Here is a 19,215-nt window from a genome sequence, read left to right as displayed (position 1 = left end):
TGGGTCATGAAGGGGTTAAAGGGGTTATCCAGGAAATTTTTTTTTTTTATATATCGACTGGCTCCAGAAAGTCAAACAGATTTGTAAATTACTTCTTTTAAAAAATCTTAATCCTTTCAGTACTTATGAGCTTCTGAAGTTAAGGTTGTTCTTTTCTGTCTTAGTGCTCTCTGATGACACGTGTCTCGGGAACTGCCCAGTTTAGAAGCAAATCCCCATAGCAAACATCTTCTAAACTGGGCGTTTCCCGAGACACGTGTCATCAGAGATTACTTAGACAGAAAAGAACAACCTTAACTTCAGAAGCTCATAAGTACTGAAAGGAGTAAGATTTTGTAATAGAAGTAATTTACAAATCTGTTTAACTTTCTGGAGCCAGTTGATATATATATATATATATATATATATATATATATATATATATATATATATATATATATATATATAAAAGGTTTTGCCTGGAACACCCCTTTAAATTCCCTAGATGCCTTTTAATAAATCTGGCGTATCTGGGGCTCATCTCGAAATCTATGTCTGCTAAGAGCTGGTGTATATACCGTAAAGACGCTTGGCATCCCATAGAGATCTATGTCTGTGAGAAGGTCCCTCATCTATCTGCACCGCAATAACATCAAGTAAAATGTTTTATAGTTAAAGGGGTACTCCGGTGCTTACACATCTTATCCCCTATCCAAAGGATAGGGGATAAGATGACTGATCGCGGGAGTCCCGCAGCTGGGGACGGCTGTGATCATGCACGCGGCCCCCTGTTTGTAATCCATCCCTGGAGCGTGTTCGCTCCGGGTCTGATTACGGTCGACCGCAGGGCCGGCGGCGTGTGACGTCACGCCTCCGCCCCCGTGTGACGTGACGCTCCGCCCCTCAATGCAAGCCTACGGGAGGGGGCATGATAGCTATCCGGGGACTGATTACAAACGGGGTGCCGCGTGCATGATCACAGGCGTCCCCAGCTGCGGGACTCCCGCGATCAGGCATCATATCCCCTATCCTTTGGACTCCCGCGATCAGGCATCATATCCCCTATCCTTTGGACTCCCGCGATCAGGCATCATATCCCCTATCCTTTGGACTCCCGCGATCAGGCATCATATCCCCTATCCTTTGGACTCCCACGATCAGGCATCATATCCCCTATCCTTTGGACTCCCACGATCAGGCATCATATCCCCTATCCTTTGGACTCCCGCGATCAGGCATCATATCCCCTATCCTTTGGACTCCCGCGATCAGGCATCATATCCCCTATCCTTTGGACTCCCGCGATCAGGCATCATATCCCCTATCCTTTGGACTCCCGCGATCAGGCATCATATCCCCTATCCTTTGGATAGGGGATAAGATGTGTAAGCACCGGAGTACCCCTTTAATCTTCATCCCTCTGTGTGATTCTTGTATTTCTTGTCTCTACAGCTGGAGATCACTTTCTAGACCGACACAAACAGGATCTGATTAAACTCATAAAAAATAGCAGTCTAGTTTTAGAAGATCTGCACAAAGAATATCTACTGACAGCAGAAGAGCGGGATAATATAATGGAAATACCAGATTCTGAGGACAGGATGAGACGTCTGTATGATATTGTCAGATATAGAAATGTCTATGACAAACAGAAGGTTTACACCATCTTCTACAAGTACAATCCCAGGGTCATTGATGATCTGAAAATGCTAGAAGATTCCCCAAATTTACAGCAACACAGTAAGTGATAATGTGATCCATGTCCACTTCTCCACATTGCGCTTCCTTCTTGATGATCGTACTAAACAGTATGTGGAGGCTTATAGGCCAATCATCTTCTAGGAAGACACTCGATGTCCTTTGTAATGCGGTCCAGACTTTTCCCCAGAATATCATTGAGACATAATATAGGCTGTAACTCAAGTTATACAAGATAAGGAAAGCAATGTGTCTGTTTCTGTGGGGAAAGAATGGTGTTTTTTTATTTTTCTTACATTTATTTTTTTATTTCGCAATATTAACAGAAATCCACAAATAGGATCAAGTACAACTACTCATAAGATACAGTCAAACATAGTTATCCTGTCAGCATAATTTAGTAATATGTCTATATTTTCTCATTTTAACCCCAAAACCCATCCCAACCCCAATATGTGCTGCAGCTGCCTAAAAATAGGTATAGTTCACATATACACGAAGATACACAGTGGGTCGAGTATATCACCAAAGGGAGGACCCTATAGGATCCCTAAGCTTCTCAGAGCCTATTTGCTGGAACCTCAACTTATTATTCTACTTCCAATACAGGTAAATTAGCCAACTTTCTTTTAGAGCCTTGTATAGATGTAGACCCAAGTCTTTAAAGGAGTAGTCCAGTGGTGAAACCAGTGGTGAACAATTTATCCCCTATCCTAAGGATAGGGGATACGTTTGAGATTGCGGGGGTCCGACCGCTGGGGCCCCCTGCGATCTCCTGTACGGAGCCCCGACAGCCCGCGGGAAGGGGGCGTGTCGACCTCCGCATGAAGCGGCGGCCGACACGCCCCCTCAATACAACTCTATGACAGAGCCGAAGCGCTGCCTTCGGCAATCTCCGGCTCTGCCATAGAGATGTATTGAGGGGGCGTGTCGGCCGCCGCTTCGTGCGGAGGTCGACACCCGTAATCTGGCCGGAGAGCATGGCCCCCTTACAGAGAGATTGCAGGGGGCCCCAGCGGTCGGACCTCCTGCAATCTCAAACTTATCCCCTATCCTTAGGTTAGGGGATACGTTTTTCACCACTGGACTACCCCTTTAAAGGAGTAAGAATAGGTCCCAGTAGGATACTGGCTGGAATATTCTAGGTCTGATCTTAGAGATCTCCTTCACAAATCTCTGTACATGATGGGGTGAGCACATGAGCACATCAGACCCAAAAATATGTAAATAACCTAAAAATCTGGAGGCTTACAACTTTCTCAAAGCTCTGCTAGAAAAACTTTAAAGCCACTGCCAGAAAAGGGGAGTCTGTAGAAACATTCCAGATCCTTCTCCAGTCTTAGAAAATAGATCTAATCCTAGAATAGATTCTATTGGTGGTAGACCCTCTAGATTGACTCAAGCTATCAATGAGGCTGTCAGAGATCTTTGGAAGTTCCTGTCAACCTTCAAGCCATCAGCTTGAGTTGAACGCAGCGTCTAAACCGAAAGTAAAACCATCCCGGCTGCTCAGCGGTTCTGATCGGGACCACCGCAGTGAAAATGCGGTGTCCCGATCAGCTGGTACATGAGCGGAGGTCCTCTTACCTGCCTCCGGCGTGTCCCCTCGGCGATTGATTGCTCCAAGCCTGAGATTCAGGCTTGAGCAATCGACCGCCGATAACCCTGATCACTGCAAAGCTATGGCCTTGCAGGGATCAGGGTAAAAGATCAGTGTGTGCAGTGTTATAAGTCCCTATGGGACCTATAACACTGCAAAAAAAAGTGTAAAAAAATAGTTAATAAATGTGATTTAACCCTTTCCTTAATAAAAGTTCAAATCACCCCCCTTTTCCCATAAAAAAAAAAAACATGTAAATAAAAATAAATATAAACATATGTGGTATCGCCGCGTGTGTAAATGTCCGAACTATTAAAATATATCATTAAGTAAACCGCACGGTCAATGGTGTGCGCGCAAAAAAATTCAAAAGTCCAAAATAACGTATTTTTGGTCGCTTTTTACATCATGAAAAAAATGAATAAAAAGCAATCAAAAAGTCAGATCAATACAAAAATGGTACCGCTAAAAACTTCCGATCACGGCGCAAAAAATGAGCCCTCATACCGCCCCATATGTGGAAAATAAAAAAGTTATAGGGGTCAGAAGATGACAATTTTAAACGTATACATTTTTCTGCATGTAGTTATGATTTTTTACAGAAGTGCGACAAAATCAAACCTATATAAGTAGGGAATCATTTTAACCGTATGGACCTACAGAATAAAGAGAATGTGTCATTTTTACCGAAAATTGTACTGCGTAGAAACGGAAGCCTCCAAAAATTACAAAATGGCGTTTTGTCTTCAATTTCGCTGCACAATGATTTTTTTCCGTTTCGCCGTAGATTTTTGGGTAAAATGACTAATGTCACTGTAAAGTAGAATTGGTGGCGCAAACAATAAGCAATCATATGGATTTTTAAATTGAAAGGGTTATGATTTTTAAAAGGTGAGGAGGAAAAAACGAAAGTGCAAAAACGGAAAAACCCATGGTCCTTAACCCCTTAAGGATGCAGGACGTAAATGTACGTCCTGGTGAGGTGGTACTTAATGCACCAGGACGTACATTTACGTCCTAAGCATAACCGCGGGCATCGGAGCGATGCCCGTGTCATGCGCGGCTGATCCCGGCTGCTGATCGCAGCCAGGGACCCGCCGGCAATGGCCGACGCCCGCGAGATCACGGGCGTCCGCCATTAACCCCTCAGGTGCCGGGATCAATACAGATCCCGGCATCTGCGGCAGTTCGCGATTTACATGAACTATCGGATCGCCCGCAGCGCTGCTGCGGGGATCCGATCATTCATAACGCCGCACGGAGGTCCCCTCTCCTTCCTCCGTCCGGCTCCCGGCGTCTCCTGCTCTGGTCTGTGATCGAGCAGACCAGAGCAGAAGATGACCGATAATACTGATCTGTTCTATATCCTATACATAGAACAGATCAGTATTAGCAATCATGGTATTGCTATGAATTGTCCCCTATGGGGACTATTCAAGTGTAAAAAAAAATGTAAAAAAATGTTAAAGTAAAAGTAAAAAAAAAGTGAAAAATCCCCTCCCCCAATAAAAAAGTAAAACGTCCGTTTTTTCCTATTTTTCCCCCAAAAAGCGTAAAAAACATTTTTTATAGACATATTTGGTATCGCCGCGTGCGTAAATGTCCGAACTATTAAAATAAAATGTTAATGATCCCGTACGGTGAACGGCGTGAACGAATAAAAAATTAAAAAGTCCAAAATTCCTACTTTTTTAATACATTTTATTAAAAAAAAAATTATAAAAAATGTATTAAAAGTTTTTTATATGCAAATGTGGTATCAAAAAAAAGTACAGATCATGGCGCAAAAACTGAGCCCCCATACCGCCACTTATACGGAAAAATAAAAAAGTTAGAGGTCATCAAAATAAAGGGATTATAAACGTACTAATTTGGTTAAAAAGTTTGTGATTTTTTTTAAGCGCAACAATAATATAAAAGTATATAATAATGGGTATCATTTTAATCGTATTGACCCTCAGAATAAAGAACACACGTCATTTTTTCCATAAATTGTACGGCGTGAAAACAAAACCTTCCAAAATTAGCAAAATTGCGTTTTTCGTTTTAATTTCCCCACAAAAATAGTGTTTTTTGGTTGCGCCATACATTTTATGATATAATGAGTGATGTCATTACAAAGGACAACTGGTCGCGCAAAAAACAAGCCCTCATACTAGTCTGTGGATGAAAATATAAAAGAGTTATGATTTTTAGAAGGCGAGGAGGAAAAAATTAAAACGTAAAAATTAAATTGTCTGAGTCCTTAAGGCCAAAATGGGCTGAGTCCTTAAGGGGTTAAGGGGTTAAATATCTTACAGTAGGTCTACAATCGTGCACCACTCCCCTAAAGTTTTGGGTACTAGAAAAACTTTTGAGTACTCTCCTAAGCCTCTCTTTTGGGGAGGGGGAGAATATCCACTAGGACATTGTCCTCTATCAGTTAGATAACTGACGACTCCAGAACGAACTGTCTTTCTAATTGTAGATATTTGGTTAGGAGATAAACACTGTGTGAGGTCCAGCTCATCACCAAGTCACAGGTACACGGAAGCGTGAGGACAGCACGCGTAGAGAAGCCAGAAAAAAGAGGAAATTCCGGCACCACCAAGAACGCTGCTTTATTATTTCATCGCCAGGAACACAGAACACAGCATGCACCAACCAAGGAGTGACGCGTTTCGGCAAGAATCCATCCCCTCTATATATGGGAAGGGCTCCACCCACCACCAGGTGAAACACCTGGACAGATTAGGGTGACGCACTCCCACCAAGCAGACGGGGACTTACATGTAATCTTCACCGCAGATGTGTTACAAAGCAAATGTCAGGGTACGTGGCAGGTAGTATAACCCCCACATATTCATTGCTAACTGTTATGTACTCAAAAGGGAAAAAATAAGATAAATAACTGTGAAGACATTTTCTAACATTAAAGGGGTTATCCAGGAAATTTTTATATATATATATATATATATATATATATCAACTGGCTCCAGAAAGGTAAACAGATTTGTAAATTACTTCTATTAAAAAATCTTAATCCTTTCAGTACTTATGAGCTTCTGAAGTTAAGGTTGTTCTTTTCTGTCTAAGTGCTCTCTGATGACACCTGTCTCGGGAACTGTCCAGTTTAGCAGCAAATCCCCATAGCAAACCTCTTCTAAACTGGGCGTTTCCCGAGACAGGTGTCATCAGAGAGCACTTAGACAGAAAAGAACAACCTTAACTTCAGAAGCTCATAAGTACTGAAAGGATTAAAAAATTTTAATAGAAGTAATTTACAAATCTGTTTAACTTTCTGGAGCCAGTTGATATATATAAAAAAGTTTTTTCTTGGAATACCCCTTTAAGTATCCAAACCATATATTAGTAGTGAAAAATGTATACTAAAAATGGCCCGAACAATAAAACAGATACAAATGTTAAAAACCGGTACCATGTATTTAAAACATATTATGCTCTTATCCGGTAGACCCAGAGTATATGGGGTACAAACCGGCAGAGCAGAATATGTTATATATAGGTAAGGACGATGGAGCAAAACACTATCAGCGACTGATGTGGTATTATTGTTCGGCCATATTTAGTATAAATAGTTTTTCACTACTAATACAGTGACCCCCCCCCGACTTACGATGGCCCCGACATACGATGATTTCAACATACAATGGCCTCTCAGAGTCCATCGCATGTTGAAGGCAGCATCAACGTACGATGCTTTTGTATGTCGGGGCCATCGCATAAATGGCTATCCGGCAGCGCAGATTGCTTCAGCTGCCACCGGATAGCCGTTTACGGTGCCCCGTGTGGTCCGCTGACGATCACTTACCTGTCCTCGAGGCTCCGGCGCTTCCTCTTCGGGATCCCCTGCATCGTCGGCGCTCTCCATCGTCGTCATCACGTCGTTGCGCACGCCGTCCCGTCATCCAATAGGAGCCGCGTGCGTAGCGACGGGATGGCGGCGACGGAGAGCGAGGATGCCGGGGAAGCAGAGGCCTTGCCGGAGCGTCGGGGACACCCCGGGCAGCGATGGAAGGCGACATCCAGGGCAGCGGTGACGAACGGTGACGGTCCGGAGCGGCGGGGACACATGAGTATAACCTCCAATACCAGTGGTCTTCAACCTGCGGACCTCCAGATGTTGCAAAACTACAACTCCCAGCATGCCCGGACAGCCGGAGGCTGTCCGGGCATGCTGGGTGTTGTAGTTTTGCAACATCTGGAGGTCTGCAGGTTGGAGACCACTATCCTATACTTTACATTGCACGGATCCCTCAACATACGATGGTTTCAACAAACAATGGTCCATTTGGAACGGATTACCATCGTATGTTGAGGGACCACTGTACATGGTTTCGATACTAAATGTTAGAAAATGTCTTTTTTTCATCTCATTTTTTCACTTTAGAGTACATAACAGTTAGCAATGAATATGTGGGGGTTATACTAACTGTATTTTGTTTTATTTGCTTTGTAACACATCTGCGGTGAAGATTACATGTAAGTCCCCGTCTGTGTGGTGGGAGTGCGTCACCCTAATCTGTCCAGGTGTTTCACCTGTCGGTGGGTGGAGCCCTTCCCCCTATATAGAGGGGATGGATTCTTGCCGAAACGCGTCACTCCTTGGTTGGTGCATGCTGTGTTCTGTGTTCCTGTCGATGAAATAATAAAGCAGCGTTCTTATTCCGTGATCGTGGTGCTGTTATAGAAATGGTGCTCATAGCCATCAGGCAAGGGAGCTTCATATTCACTACATGTCAGGTGACTTCTTTTACCAGGCATGTTGTCTGAGTGAGACATATAAAATATTATAAAAAAAAGACAAAAAATGTGTAGAGACAAAAATTCTACATCCATAGAAAGTATAAACCTGACAAAAAATTGCAGTAAAAGGATTAGTCAACAAGATGGCACCTGAGCACAAGTGGAGAGAGCACTACACAACAGAAGAGCTCAAGCGGAATTTGTGAAGTGAAGCGGAATTTGTGAACGGACAATCCGTTTGGAAATTTCCGCCTGAAGAAAGGCGGTGCTCTTTCTTCAGGCGGAAATCCGCGCGGAACACATTGCAGTCTATCGGAGACTGCAGTGTCCGCGCGGTCCTAGCGCCGACTGATTCAGTCGGCGTTGGCCGCACTCGGAATCTTCGGGCGGAAATTTTCTGCCTGGAGATTCCGTAGTCTGAACCTAGCCTAAGAAGACAGGGAAGGAACAGGATTAAAAAGACAAATCACCATCCATGAGGAGGAAGTACAGAGTCCTAGGCCCATCATATGGACAAAATGGATAAACCTTCCCAACACCTATTAAAGGGGCACTCCGCCCCTAGACAATAAGATGTCTGATCACGGGGGTCCCACTGCTGGGGACCCCCGGGATCTCGGCTGCAGCACCCACCTCAACGGCTTCCGGCAACGCTGGAGGCTTTGGATCCTGACCACGCGAGCGGAAAAGCGTGATGTCACGACTCCGCCCCCGTTTGACGTCACGCCCCGCCCCTCAAAGCAAGTCTATGGGAGGGGGCGTGGCAGCCGTCACGCCCCCTCCCATAGACTTGCATTGAGGGGCGGGGCGTTGAGGTGGGTGCTGCAGCCGAGATCCCGTGGGTCCCCAGCAGCGGGACCCACGCGATCTGACATCTTATCCCCTATCCTTTGGATAGGGGATAAGATGTCTAGGGGCAGAGTACCCCTTTAAGTATTTTTTTTACTTTATTGAGCACAACTCCAAAAAGACCCTCCAAAATTCCAACTTGGTGCCACAGAAGAAGGATACATGCCTAGCAAGGCCAACCGAACTCTAACACCCCATGCATCTACAGGTTTGGGGTGTGGGAGCCAACCTATAGTACTTTATTGCTTCACAAACTCATAAAGTCATATTAGTCAACAGGGCAGAGAAATCCCACTATCGTGCTGCTGATAGGACACAAGGGAAATTTCAAGTCAAATATTTTCATTTTTCTTAAATGGAAAATCACTTCTGATGTATAATATTATAGCACAATATAATCTAACATAACTCTTCATTTTCCTATAGTTGTATTTCTAGAGACGCACCGCTTGGATATGATCAGTAGGGTGATCATGGTGGATCCGGTTCTAGATGATCTCCGGGATCAAACATTACTAAAACAGAAGCAGTACGATCTCTTGTATCATCAGCCGTCCATCAGGAAGAAGATAACCGAGCTCCTCGACATTGTCAACAACTGGGGGGATTATTGCAAGAATACATTCTTTAACTCTCTGTGTGCACACAACCCCTCTATAGCTAAGGCTTTCCAGAGAGCTGACAAGAATATCACAGATCCAGATTCATACTCTTGGGGTATGTATAAGTTATTGTACTAATGAAAGGCAGTGTTCTGTCCAACACTCCCCTTTTTGTGTCCCCCCCCCCCCCAATGTTTACTGCTGTGACATATCACACATTATCCCCATCATGATAAATTATGATGATAGGTTAATTACAAACTGTAAATCTAAATTAAGAAGGCTATTGCTTCCTGTAGGCCAGTGTCAGGTACCAACAATGAATGCAACATAAATACCACACTAAGGCTCTTGCCTAAAGTGTGAAGCAACTATACAATGCCCAACAAATTCCGTGCATGAGTCCCATTATCAGAAAAAGGGCCAGTGCCCGGAACTTCCAGGGTGTAGTATGGTTGTGTCGGCAACTGTACCACCACACAGATTCTGGATCATAAAAGACTAAACACATTGTTACGCCGAGCGCTCCGGGTCCCGCTCCTCCCTGGAGCGCTCGCAGCATTTACCTGCTCGCAGCGCCCCGGTCAGACCCGCTGACCGGGAGCGCTGCGATAGTGTCCCTAGCAGGGATGCGATCCGTGATGCGGGACGCGCCCGCTCGCGGTTCGCATCCCAGCCCGCTTAAAAGAACCGTCCTCCGTCTGTTCAGTCCCGGCGTGCGGCCCCGCTCCCTAGGGCGCGTGCGCGCCGGCTCTCTGCGATTTAAAGGGCCAGTGCGCCGCTGATTGGCGCCTGGCCCAAATTAGTGAATTCACCTGTGCACTGGTCTATATTACCTCACTTCCCCTTCCCTGTATTGTCGGATCTTGTTGCCATTGTGCCAGTGAAGGCTTTCCTTGTATGTCCCAAGCCAGTGTTCCAGACCTCCTGCCGTTGCCCCTGACTACGATCCTTGCTGCCTGCCCTGACCTTCTGCTACGTCCGACCTTGCTCTTGCCTAATTCCTTGTACCGCGCCTATCTCAGCAGTCAGTCAGGGTTGAGTTGCTATCGGGTGGAACGACCTGGGGGTTACCTGCCGCAGCAAGTCCATCCCGCTTTGCGGCGGGCTCTGGTGAATACCAGTAACCCCTTAGACTCCGTTCCCCTGGTACGGCCCACGTCATCACCCCACTGACACAGAGGATCCACCACCAGTATCCTCTCAGTACCCGGATCCTGACACACATGAAACACACTAGGCATAAAAGCAAAGGAAAAAAAATCAAACGATCAGGACCCATGCCCTGACAGAGTACAAAACAAAAACAAGTCTAAATACAAGTGAAGACACAGGTTAAGGTTCAAACAAAAAACACCAGGCTGGGGGCAAACCAAGAGAAACAATGGATCAGGGCCTATACAGGCCTATACTGTAGTGTAGCAAAGAACACAAAAAAGTCTGAATACATGTGAAGGTAATGGTTTAGATAACAGATAAAAACTACACAGGATAAAACCGACCATAGTACAGACATATAACAAACAGGACAAGACTAACAAACTAGTCAAATTGGTTAGAACTACAAAGCCATGGCTAAAACAAAATAACAAGTCAGAATAGACACAGACAGGACTGAAACTAAACAGAACAGAACAAACCTGAGATCAAGAGGAAGAACCAGAAGGCTGACCCCTCCTTAGCTGCTGATTGGCCCGGACCTGTAACTTCTCACTTTTCACTGATCTGTTTAGTGATATGTATTTTACTTTAGTTGAGAGTAGGGATGAGCGAATCTAATCTGACGAATCAGAATTTTTTACGAATTTCAGGAAAAATTTGATTTGCAACGAATGTGAATATCACTGCGATTCGATTGCACAAATTGCTTAATTAAACTCCATTTAGTGCAGTCCAGGCTCCAGGGCATTTAAAATGGCGGATCCACATGTGAGGACATGGGGCAAGGAATCCTGGGGAGGCGGGGACAAGGGTCGGCGAAATGACCGTGAATCACATGCAGCATGCAGCTTATCAGCAGACAGCCACCCCTGTGATGTCACAGCCCTATATAATCGGCAGCCATCTTGCGGCCAGTCACTTCAGGGAGTCCCTCCGAGTCACTTGCACAAATGGCACGATGCATTCTCACTTGCTTGCATAGTGACAGACGAATTGTCACCATTCGGCAGCGGGATGACTTCTGGCTCTCCATCTTATTGGACCCTCGCTACCGGCACAAAATGGGGGCCTTTTTACACCCACTGAGAGGGAGGACAAACTGACCTACTAAAGAGACATCCTACGTAGTCAGTTGGCCGATGCCTATCTGCGCCATCCTCTTGCAGGTCTGACTCGGGGGGCCCTCTGCACTCACCTTCCACTGCCATGGCTGCTGGGGAGGGGTGGGGTGTCAGGAGCAGTACCAGCTCCATCAGCAGCAGCCTGAGTCTACAGTAGCTGATGAGTAGCTTTCTTCACCCGCATAGTGAGGCAACTAATCATAAGCAGGTAGACCTGGAGCAGGACCTGAACCAGAAGGTGGTGGCATACCTTGACATGACCATGCCAACACACCTTGAAGTTCCGCTGGACTTCTGGGCAGCCAAACTTGATTTGTGACTGCAACTAGAAGAGTTTGTCCTGGAAAAGCTGTCCTGCCCGGCCAGTAGTGTGCAATCAGAGCGGGTGTTTAGTGCAGTGGGGGCCATAGTAACCCCAAGGAGAACTCGTCTGTCCACGAAAAATGCGGAGAGACTGACCTTTGTGAAGATGAATCAGGGATGGATCAGCCAGGATTTCCACCCACCAATGCCTGATGCATGAGAGCAGATTGACCATGGTGCCACACCAATTCTTCACAAATTTGGATAGTGTGCTGCTCCCCAGTTACAGACATTCCTCCGTATCAGACCACAAGTAAGTATTGAGGATATGCATTACGTAAAATGTAACTTTTAATAATATTCTTAGGATAAAATATATGGACTCAAAATTTTTTGGAAATCAAAGAAAAGGAAAGGTGTGCAAAAACACCATGTGCCCCCTACACCACCAAGTATTGATGTGATGCAAAGACCTCTAAAAGGTGGAAGGGAACAACGTATGGTCAATTGTAATCGGTTGGGGTTAAAAGTTCCCCTGTAAGGCCCTACGCTCGCATTGTTAATTCCCTTCTTGGTAAGTTTTACTAAAAAGGGCGGCCCCACACAGGAACCTCTCCCTATTTCCCCTGCAAACACTGCCATTTCCCAGGGTTTTTAGGTGGAAATAGAGAGAGGTTTCTGTGTGGTGCCGCCCTTTTTAGGGTAAGTAACACTTGCCAAAAAGGGAATTAATAGGGCTAGAGTAAGGCCTTACAGGGGAAGTCCCCCCGCCCCCCACCTGCTACAATGGACAATACGTTGTTCCCTTCCACCTTTTCGAGGAAAGTGTTACTCGTCTTAAAAAGGGTGACCCCACACAGGAACCTCTCCCTATTTCCACTTAAAAGCCATGGGAAATGGTAGTGTTTGTTGGTGGAAATAGTGAGAGTTTCCTGGGTGGGGCTGCTCCTTTTAGGGCAAGTAACACTTGCCAAGAAGGGAATTAATAATGCGAGAGTAGGGCCTTACAGGGGAAGTTTTTACCCCCCCCCGGATACAATGGACCATACGTTGTTCTCTCTCACCTTTTAGAGATCTTTGCATCACATCAATACACATCAAAGCACATGGTGTTTTTTGCACACCTTTCCTTTTGTTTGATTTAAAAAAAAAAAGTTGGGTCCATATATTTTATCCTAAGCATATTATTAAAAATTGCGTTTTACGTAATGCATATCCTCAATTCTTACTTGTGCACACTAACACTTTTACAAAAGAGACCGTTTTCTTCTGCCTACCTGCCTCAGCTACTATTCTGGTCCTGCCACCCGCCTGGTGCCACACATCTGATGGCAAATTCTCCTTTTTTCACCCACCTTCGTCACCGGGTACTGGTATTGCCACCCACCGCACACCCTCCGCTGCTGCTGCCACCTCCAGACTGTCTCATTCTGCCACCATATGTTCTCCTCATGCTGATGCCACCTCCAGGCTGTCTGATTCTGCCATCATATGTTCTCCTCATGCTGATGCCACCTCCAGGATGTCTCATTCTGCCACCATATGTTCTCATTCTTGTGCCAGCTCCAAGCTGTCTCATACTGCCACCATATGTTCTCCTCATGCTGCTGCCACCTCCAGGCTGTGTCATTCAGCCACTATATGGTCTCCTCATGCTTCCGCCACCTCCAGGCTATGTCATTCAGGCACTATATGTTCTCCTCATGCTGCCGCCAACTCCAGGCTATGTCATTCATCCACTATGTGGTCTCCTCATGCTGCCACCAACTCCAGGCTGTGTCATTCAGCCACTTTATGGTCTCCTCATGCTTCTGCCACCTCAAGGTTGTGTCATTTAGCCACTATATGTTCTCCTCATGCTGCCGCAAACTCCAGGTTTTGTCATTCAGCCACTATATGCTGCGCCAACTCCAGGCTTTGTCATTCAGCCACCATGTCATCTCCTTATGCTGCTGCCAACTCCAGGCTGTGTCATTCAGCCACTACATGATCTCCTCATTGTCACGATGCCGGCTGGCAGGTAGTGGATCCTCTGTGCCAGAGAGGGATTGGCGTGGACCGTGCTAGTGGATCGGTTCTAAGTCACTACTGGTTTTCACCAGAGCCCGCCGCAAAGCGGGATGGTCTTGCTGCGGCGGTAGTGACCAGGTCGTATCCACTAGCAACGGCTCAACCTCTCTGACTGCTGAAGATAGGCGCGGTACAAGGGAGTAGACAGAAGCAAGGTCGGACGTAGCAGAAGGTCGGGGCAGGCAGCAAGGATCGTAGTCAGGGGCAACGGCAGGAGGTCTGGAACACAGGCTAGGAACACACAAGGAAACGCTTTCACTGGCACGATGGCAACAAGATCCGGCAAGGAAGTGCAGGGGAAGTGAGGTGATATAGGGAAGTGCACAGGTGATCACACTAATTGGAACCACTGCGCCAATCAGCGGCGCAGTGGCCCTTTAAATCGCAAAGACCCGGCGCGCGCGCGCCCTAGGGAGCGGGGCCGCGCGCGCCGGGACAGGACCGACGGAGAGCGAGTCAGGTACGGGAGCCGGGGTGCGCATCGCGAGCGGGCGCTACCCGCATCGCGAATCGCATCCCGGCTGGAGGCGGTATCGCAGCGCCCCGGGTCAGTGGATCTGACCGGAGCGCTGCAGTGAGGAGAGTGTAGCGAGCGCTCCGGGGAGGAGCGGGGACCTGGAGCGCTCGGCGTAACAGTACCCCCCCCCCCCTTGGGTCTCCCCCTCTTCTTAGAGCCTGAGAACCTGAGGAGCAGACTTTTGTCTAGGATATTGTCCTCAGGTTCCCAGGATCTCTCTTCTGGACCACAACCCTCCCAATCCACTAAAAAAAAGGTTTTCCCTCTGACCTTTTTGGATGCCAGAATCTCTTTGACGGAGAAGACGTCCGAGGAGCCGGAAACAGGAGTGGGAGGAACAGATTTGGGAGAGAAACGGTTGATGATAAGTGGTTTAAGAAGAGAAACGTGAAAGGCATTAGGAATACGAAGAGAAGGAGGAAGAAGAAGTTTGTAAGAGACAGGATTAATCTGGCACAAAATTTTGAAAGGACCAAGATAGCGTGGTCCCAACTTGTAGCTAGGGACACGGAAGCGGACATATTTAGCGGAGAGCCATACCTTGTCTCCAGGGGAAAAAATGGGAGGAGCTCTTCTTTTCTTATCCGCGAACCTCTTCATGCGTGATGAAGCCTGTAAGAGAGAATTTTGGGTCTCTCTCCATATGATGGAAAGATCACGAGAAATTTCATCCACAGCGGGCAGACCAGAGGGCAAGGGGGTAGGGAGGGGGGGAAGAGGGTGACGGCCGTACACCACGAAAAATGGGGATTTGGAGGAAGATTCAGAGACTCTGAAGTTATACGAGAATTCGGCCCATGGTAGAAGATCTGCCCAGTCATCCTGGCGGGAGGAAACAAAATGTCGTAAATAATCACCCAAGACCTGGTTAATTCTTTCTACTTGTCCATTGGATTGAGGATGATATGCAGAAGAAAAATTTTATTTAATCTTGAGTTGTTTACAGAGAGCCCTCCAGAATTTAGACACGAATTGGACGCCTCTATCCGAGACGATCTGCGTAGGCAACCCGTGAAGACGAAAAATGTGTACAAAAAATTGTTTAGCCAACTGAGGCGCTGAAGGAAGACCAGGAAGAGGGATGAAATGTGCCATTTTGGAGAATCGATCAACGACCACCCAAATAACAGTGTTGCCACGGGAAGGGGGTAAGTCAGTAATAAAATCCATACCAATCAGAGACCAAGGCTGTTCGGGGACAGGCAGAGGATGAAGAAAACCAGCGGGCTTCTGGCGAGGAGTCTTATCCCGGGCACAGATAGTGCAGGCTCGCACAAAGTCCACAACATCCGTCTCTAGAGTCGGCCACCAATAGAAGCGAGAGATGAGTTGCACAGATTTCTTGATGCCCGCATGACCTGCGAGATGGGAGGAGTGACCCCATTTGAGGATTCCGAGGCGTTGGCGTGGAGAAACAAAGGTCTTTCCTGGAGGAGTTTGCCTGATGGAGGCTGGAGAAGTGGAAATCAGGCAGTCAGGAGGAATGATGTGTTGCGGAGAGAGTTCAACTTCAGAAGCATCCGAGGAACGAGAGAGAGCATCGGCCCTAATGTTCTTATCGGCAGGCCGAAAGTGAATTTCAAAATTAAATCGGGCAAAGAACAGAGACCACCTGGCCTGGCGAGGATTCAGCCGTTGGGCAGACTGGAGGTAGGAGAGGTTCTTGTGATCGGTGTAAATAATAACTGGAAATCTTGATCCCTCCAGCAGATGCCTCCATTCCTCAAGTGCTAATTTAATGGCTAGAAGCTCTCGATCCCCGATGGAGTAGTTCCTCTCCGCCGGAGAGAAGGTCCTAGAAAAAAAACCACAAGTAACAGCATGCCCGGAAGAATTTTTTTGTAGAAGGACAGCTCCAGCTCCCACTGAGGAGGCATCAACCTCCAATAGGAAGGGTTTAGATGGGTCAGGCCTGGAGAGCACGGGAGCCGAAGAAAAGGCAGACTTGAGCCGTTTAAAGGCGTCTTCCGCTTGAGGAGGCCAAGACTTGGGATCGGCATTTTTTTTGGTTAAAGCCACGATAGGAGCCACAACGGTAGAAAAATGTGGAATAAATTGCCTGTAATAATTGGCGAACCCCAAAAAACGTTGGATAGCACGGAGTCCGGAGGGGCGTGGCCAATCTAAGACGGCAGAGAGTTTGTCTGGATCCATTTGTAGTCCCTGGCCAGAGACCAAGTATCCTAGGAAAGGAAGAGATTGGCATTCAAACAGACATTTCTCTATTTTGGCATAGAGTTGATTGTCACGAAGTCTCTGAAGAACCATACGGACATGCTGGCGGTGTTCTTCTAGATTGGCAGAAAAAATCAGGATATCGTCCAGATATACAACAACACAGGAGTATAAGAGATCACAAAAAATTTCATTAACAAAGTCTTGGAAGACGGCAGGGGCGTTGCACAGGCCAAAGGGCATGACCAGATACTCAAAGTGTCCATCTCTGGTGTTAAATGCCGTTTTCCATTCATCCCCCTCTCTGATGCGGATGAGATTATAAGCACCTCTTAAGTCCAGTTTGGTAAAGATGTGGGCACCTTGGAGGCGATCAAAGAGTTCAGAGATGAGGGGTAGGGGGTAGCGGTTCTTAACCGTGATTTTATTAAGACCGCGGTAGTCAATGCAAGGACGTAGAGAGCCATCTTTTTTGGACACAAAGAAAAATCCGGCTCCGGCAGGAGAGGAGGATTTACGGATAAAGCCCTTTTTTAAATTTTCCTGGACGTATTCAGACATGGCAAGAGTCTCTGGGGCGGACAGAGGATAAATTCTGCCCCGGGGTGGAGTAGTGCCCGGGAGGAGGTCGATAGGACAATCATAAGGCCTGTGAGGAGGTAGAGTCTCAGCTTGTTTTTTGCAAAAAACATCCGCAAAGTCCATATAGGCCTTAGGGAGACCGGTTACAGGAGGAACCACAGAGTCACGGCAAGGGTTACTGGGAACCGGTTTTAGGCAGTCCTTGGAACAAGAGGGCCCCCAACTCTTGATCTCCCCAGTGGACCAATCCAGGGTTGGGGAATGAAGTTGAAGCCAGGGAAGTCCAAGGAGAATTTCAGAAGTGCAATTGGGGAGGACCAAAAGTTCAATCTTCTCGTGATGAGATCCGATGCACATTAGAAGGGGCTCCGTGCGGAAACGTATGGTACAGTCCAATCTTTCATTGTTTACACAATTGATGTAGAGGGGTCTGGCGAGACTGGTCACCGGGATGTTGAACCTGTTGACGAGAGAGGCCAAAATAAAATTTCCTGCAGATCCGGAGTCCAAGAAGGCCATAGTAGAGAAGGAGAAGGCAGAGGCAGATATCCGCACAGGCACAGTAAGACGTGGAGAAGCAGAGTAGACATCAAGGACTGTCTCACCTTTGTGCGGAGTCAGCGTACGTCTTTCCAGGCGGGGAGGACGGATAGGACAATCCTTCAGGAAGTGTTCGGTACTAGCACAGTACAGGCAGAGATTCTCCATGCGGCGTCGTGTCCTCTCTTGAGGTGTCAGGCGAGACCGGTCGACCTGCATAGCCTCCACGGCGGGAGGCACAGGAACAGATTGCAGGGGACCAGAGGAGAGAGGAGCCGGGGAGAAGAAACGCCTCGTGCGAACAGAGTCCATATCCTGGCGGAGCTCCTGACGCCTTTCGGAAAAACGCATGTCAATGCGAGTGGCTAGGTGAATGAGTTCATGTAGATTAGCAGGGATTTCTCGTGCGGCCAGAACATCTTTAATGTTGCTGGATAGGCCTTTTTTAAAGGTCGCGCAGAGGGCCTCATTATTCCAGGATAATTCTGAAGCAAGAGTACGGAATTGTACGGCATACTCGCCAACGGAAGAATTACCCTGGACCAGGTTCAACAGGGCAGTCTCAGCAGAAGAGGCTCGGGCAGGTTCCTCAAAGACACTTCGAATTTCCGAGAAGAAGGAGTGTACAGAGGCAGTGACGGGGTCATTGCGGTCCCAGAGCGGTGTGGCCCAAGACAGGGCTTTTCCAGACAGAAGGCTGACTACGAAAGCCACCTTAGACCTTTCAGTGGGAAACTGGTCCGACATCATCTCCAAGTGCAGGGAACATTGGGAAAGAAAGCCACGGCAAAACTTAGAGTCCCCATCAAATTTATCCGGCAAGGATAGTCGTAGACCAGAAGCGGCCACTCGCTGCGGAGGAGGTGCAGGAGCTGGCGGAGGAGATGATTGCTGAAGCTGTGGTAGTAACTGCTGTAGCATAACGGTCAGTTGAGACAGCTGTTGGCCTTGTTGCGCTATCTGTTGTGACTGCTGGGCGACCACCGTGGTGAGGTCAGCGACAACTGGCAGAGGAACTTCAGCGGGATCCATGGCCGGATCTACTGTCACGATGCCGGCTGGCAGGTAGTGGATCCTCTGTGCCAGAGAGGGATTGGCGTGGACCGTGCTAGTGGATCGGTTCTAAGTCACTACTGGTTTTCACCAGAGCCCGCCGCAAAGCGGGATGGTCTTGCTGCGGCGGTAGTGACCAGGTCGTATCCACTAGCAACGGCTCAACCTCTCTGACTGCTGAAGATAGGCGCGGTACAAGGGAGTAGACAGAAGCAAGGT

The 19,215-nt window shown here is 47.2% G+C and overlaps 1 protein-coding gene across 1 annotated transcript in view; it reads left to right on the top strand.

Annotated features, from left to right (window-relative positions):
- Positions 1 to 19,215, top strand: part of LOC130367540 (uncharacterized) — a 60,316-nt gene that overhangs the window by 29,193 nt on the left and 11,908 nt on the right. The window contains exons 4-5 of the mRNA XM_056569977.1: positions 1,432 to 1,719; positions 9,299 to 9,589. Coding sequence (XP_056425952.1) covers positions 1,432 to 1,719; positions 9,299 to 9,589 — 579 coding nt within the window. The remainder of the gene's footprint in view (positions 1 to 1,431; positions 1,720 to 9,298; positions 9,590 to 19,215) is intronic.

The sequence above is a fragment of the Hyla sarda genome, chromosome 4 (assembly GCF_029499605.1).
Source record: "Hyla sarda isolate aHylSar1 chromosome 4, aHylSar1.hap1, whole genome shotgun sequence".
NCBI classification, from domain to species: Eukaryota; Metazoa; Chordata; class Amphibia; order Anura; family Hylidae; genus Hyla; species Hyla sarda.
Note: the sequence above shows the minus strand (reverse complement) of the source record. Positions and strands in the feature narration are given on the sequence as shown.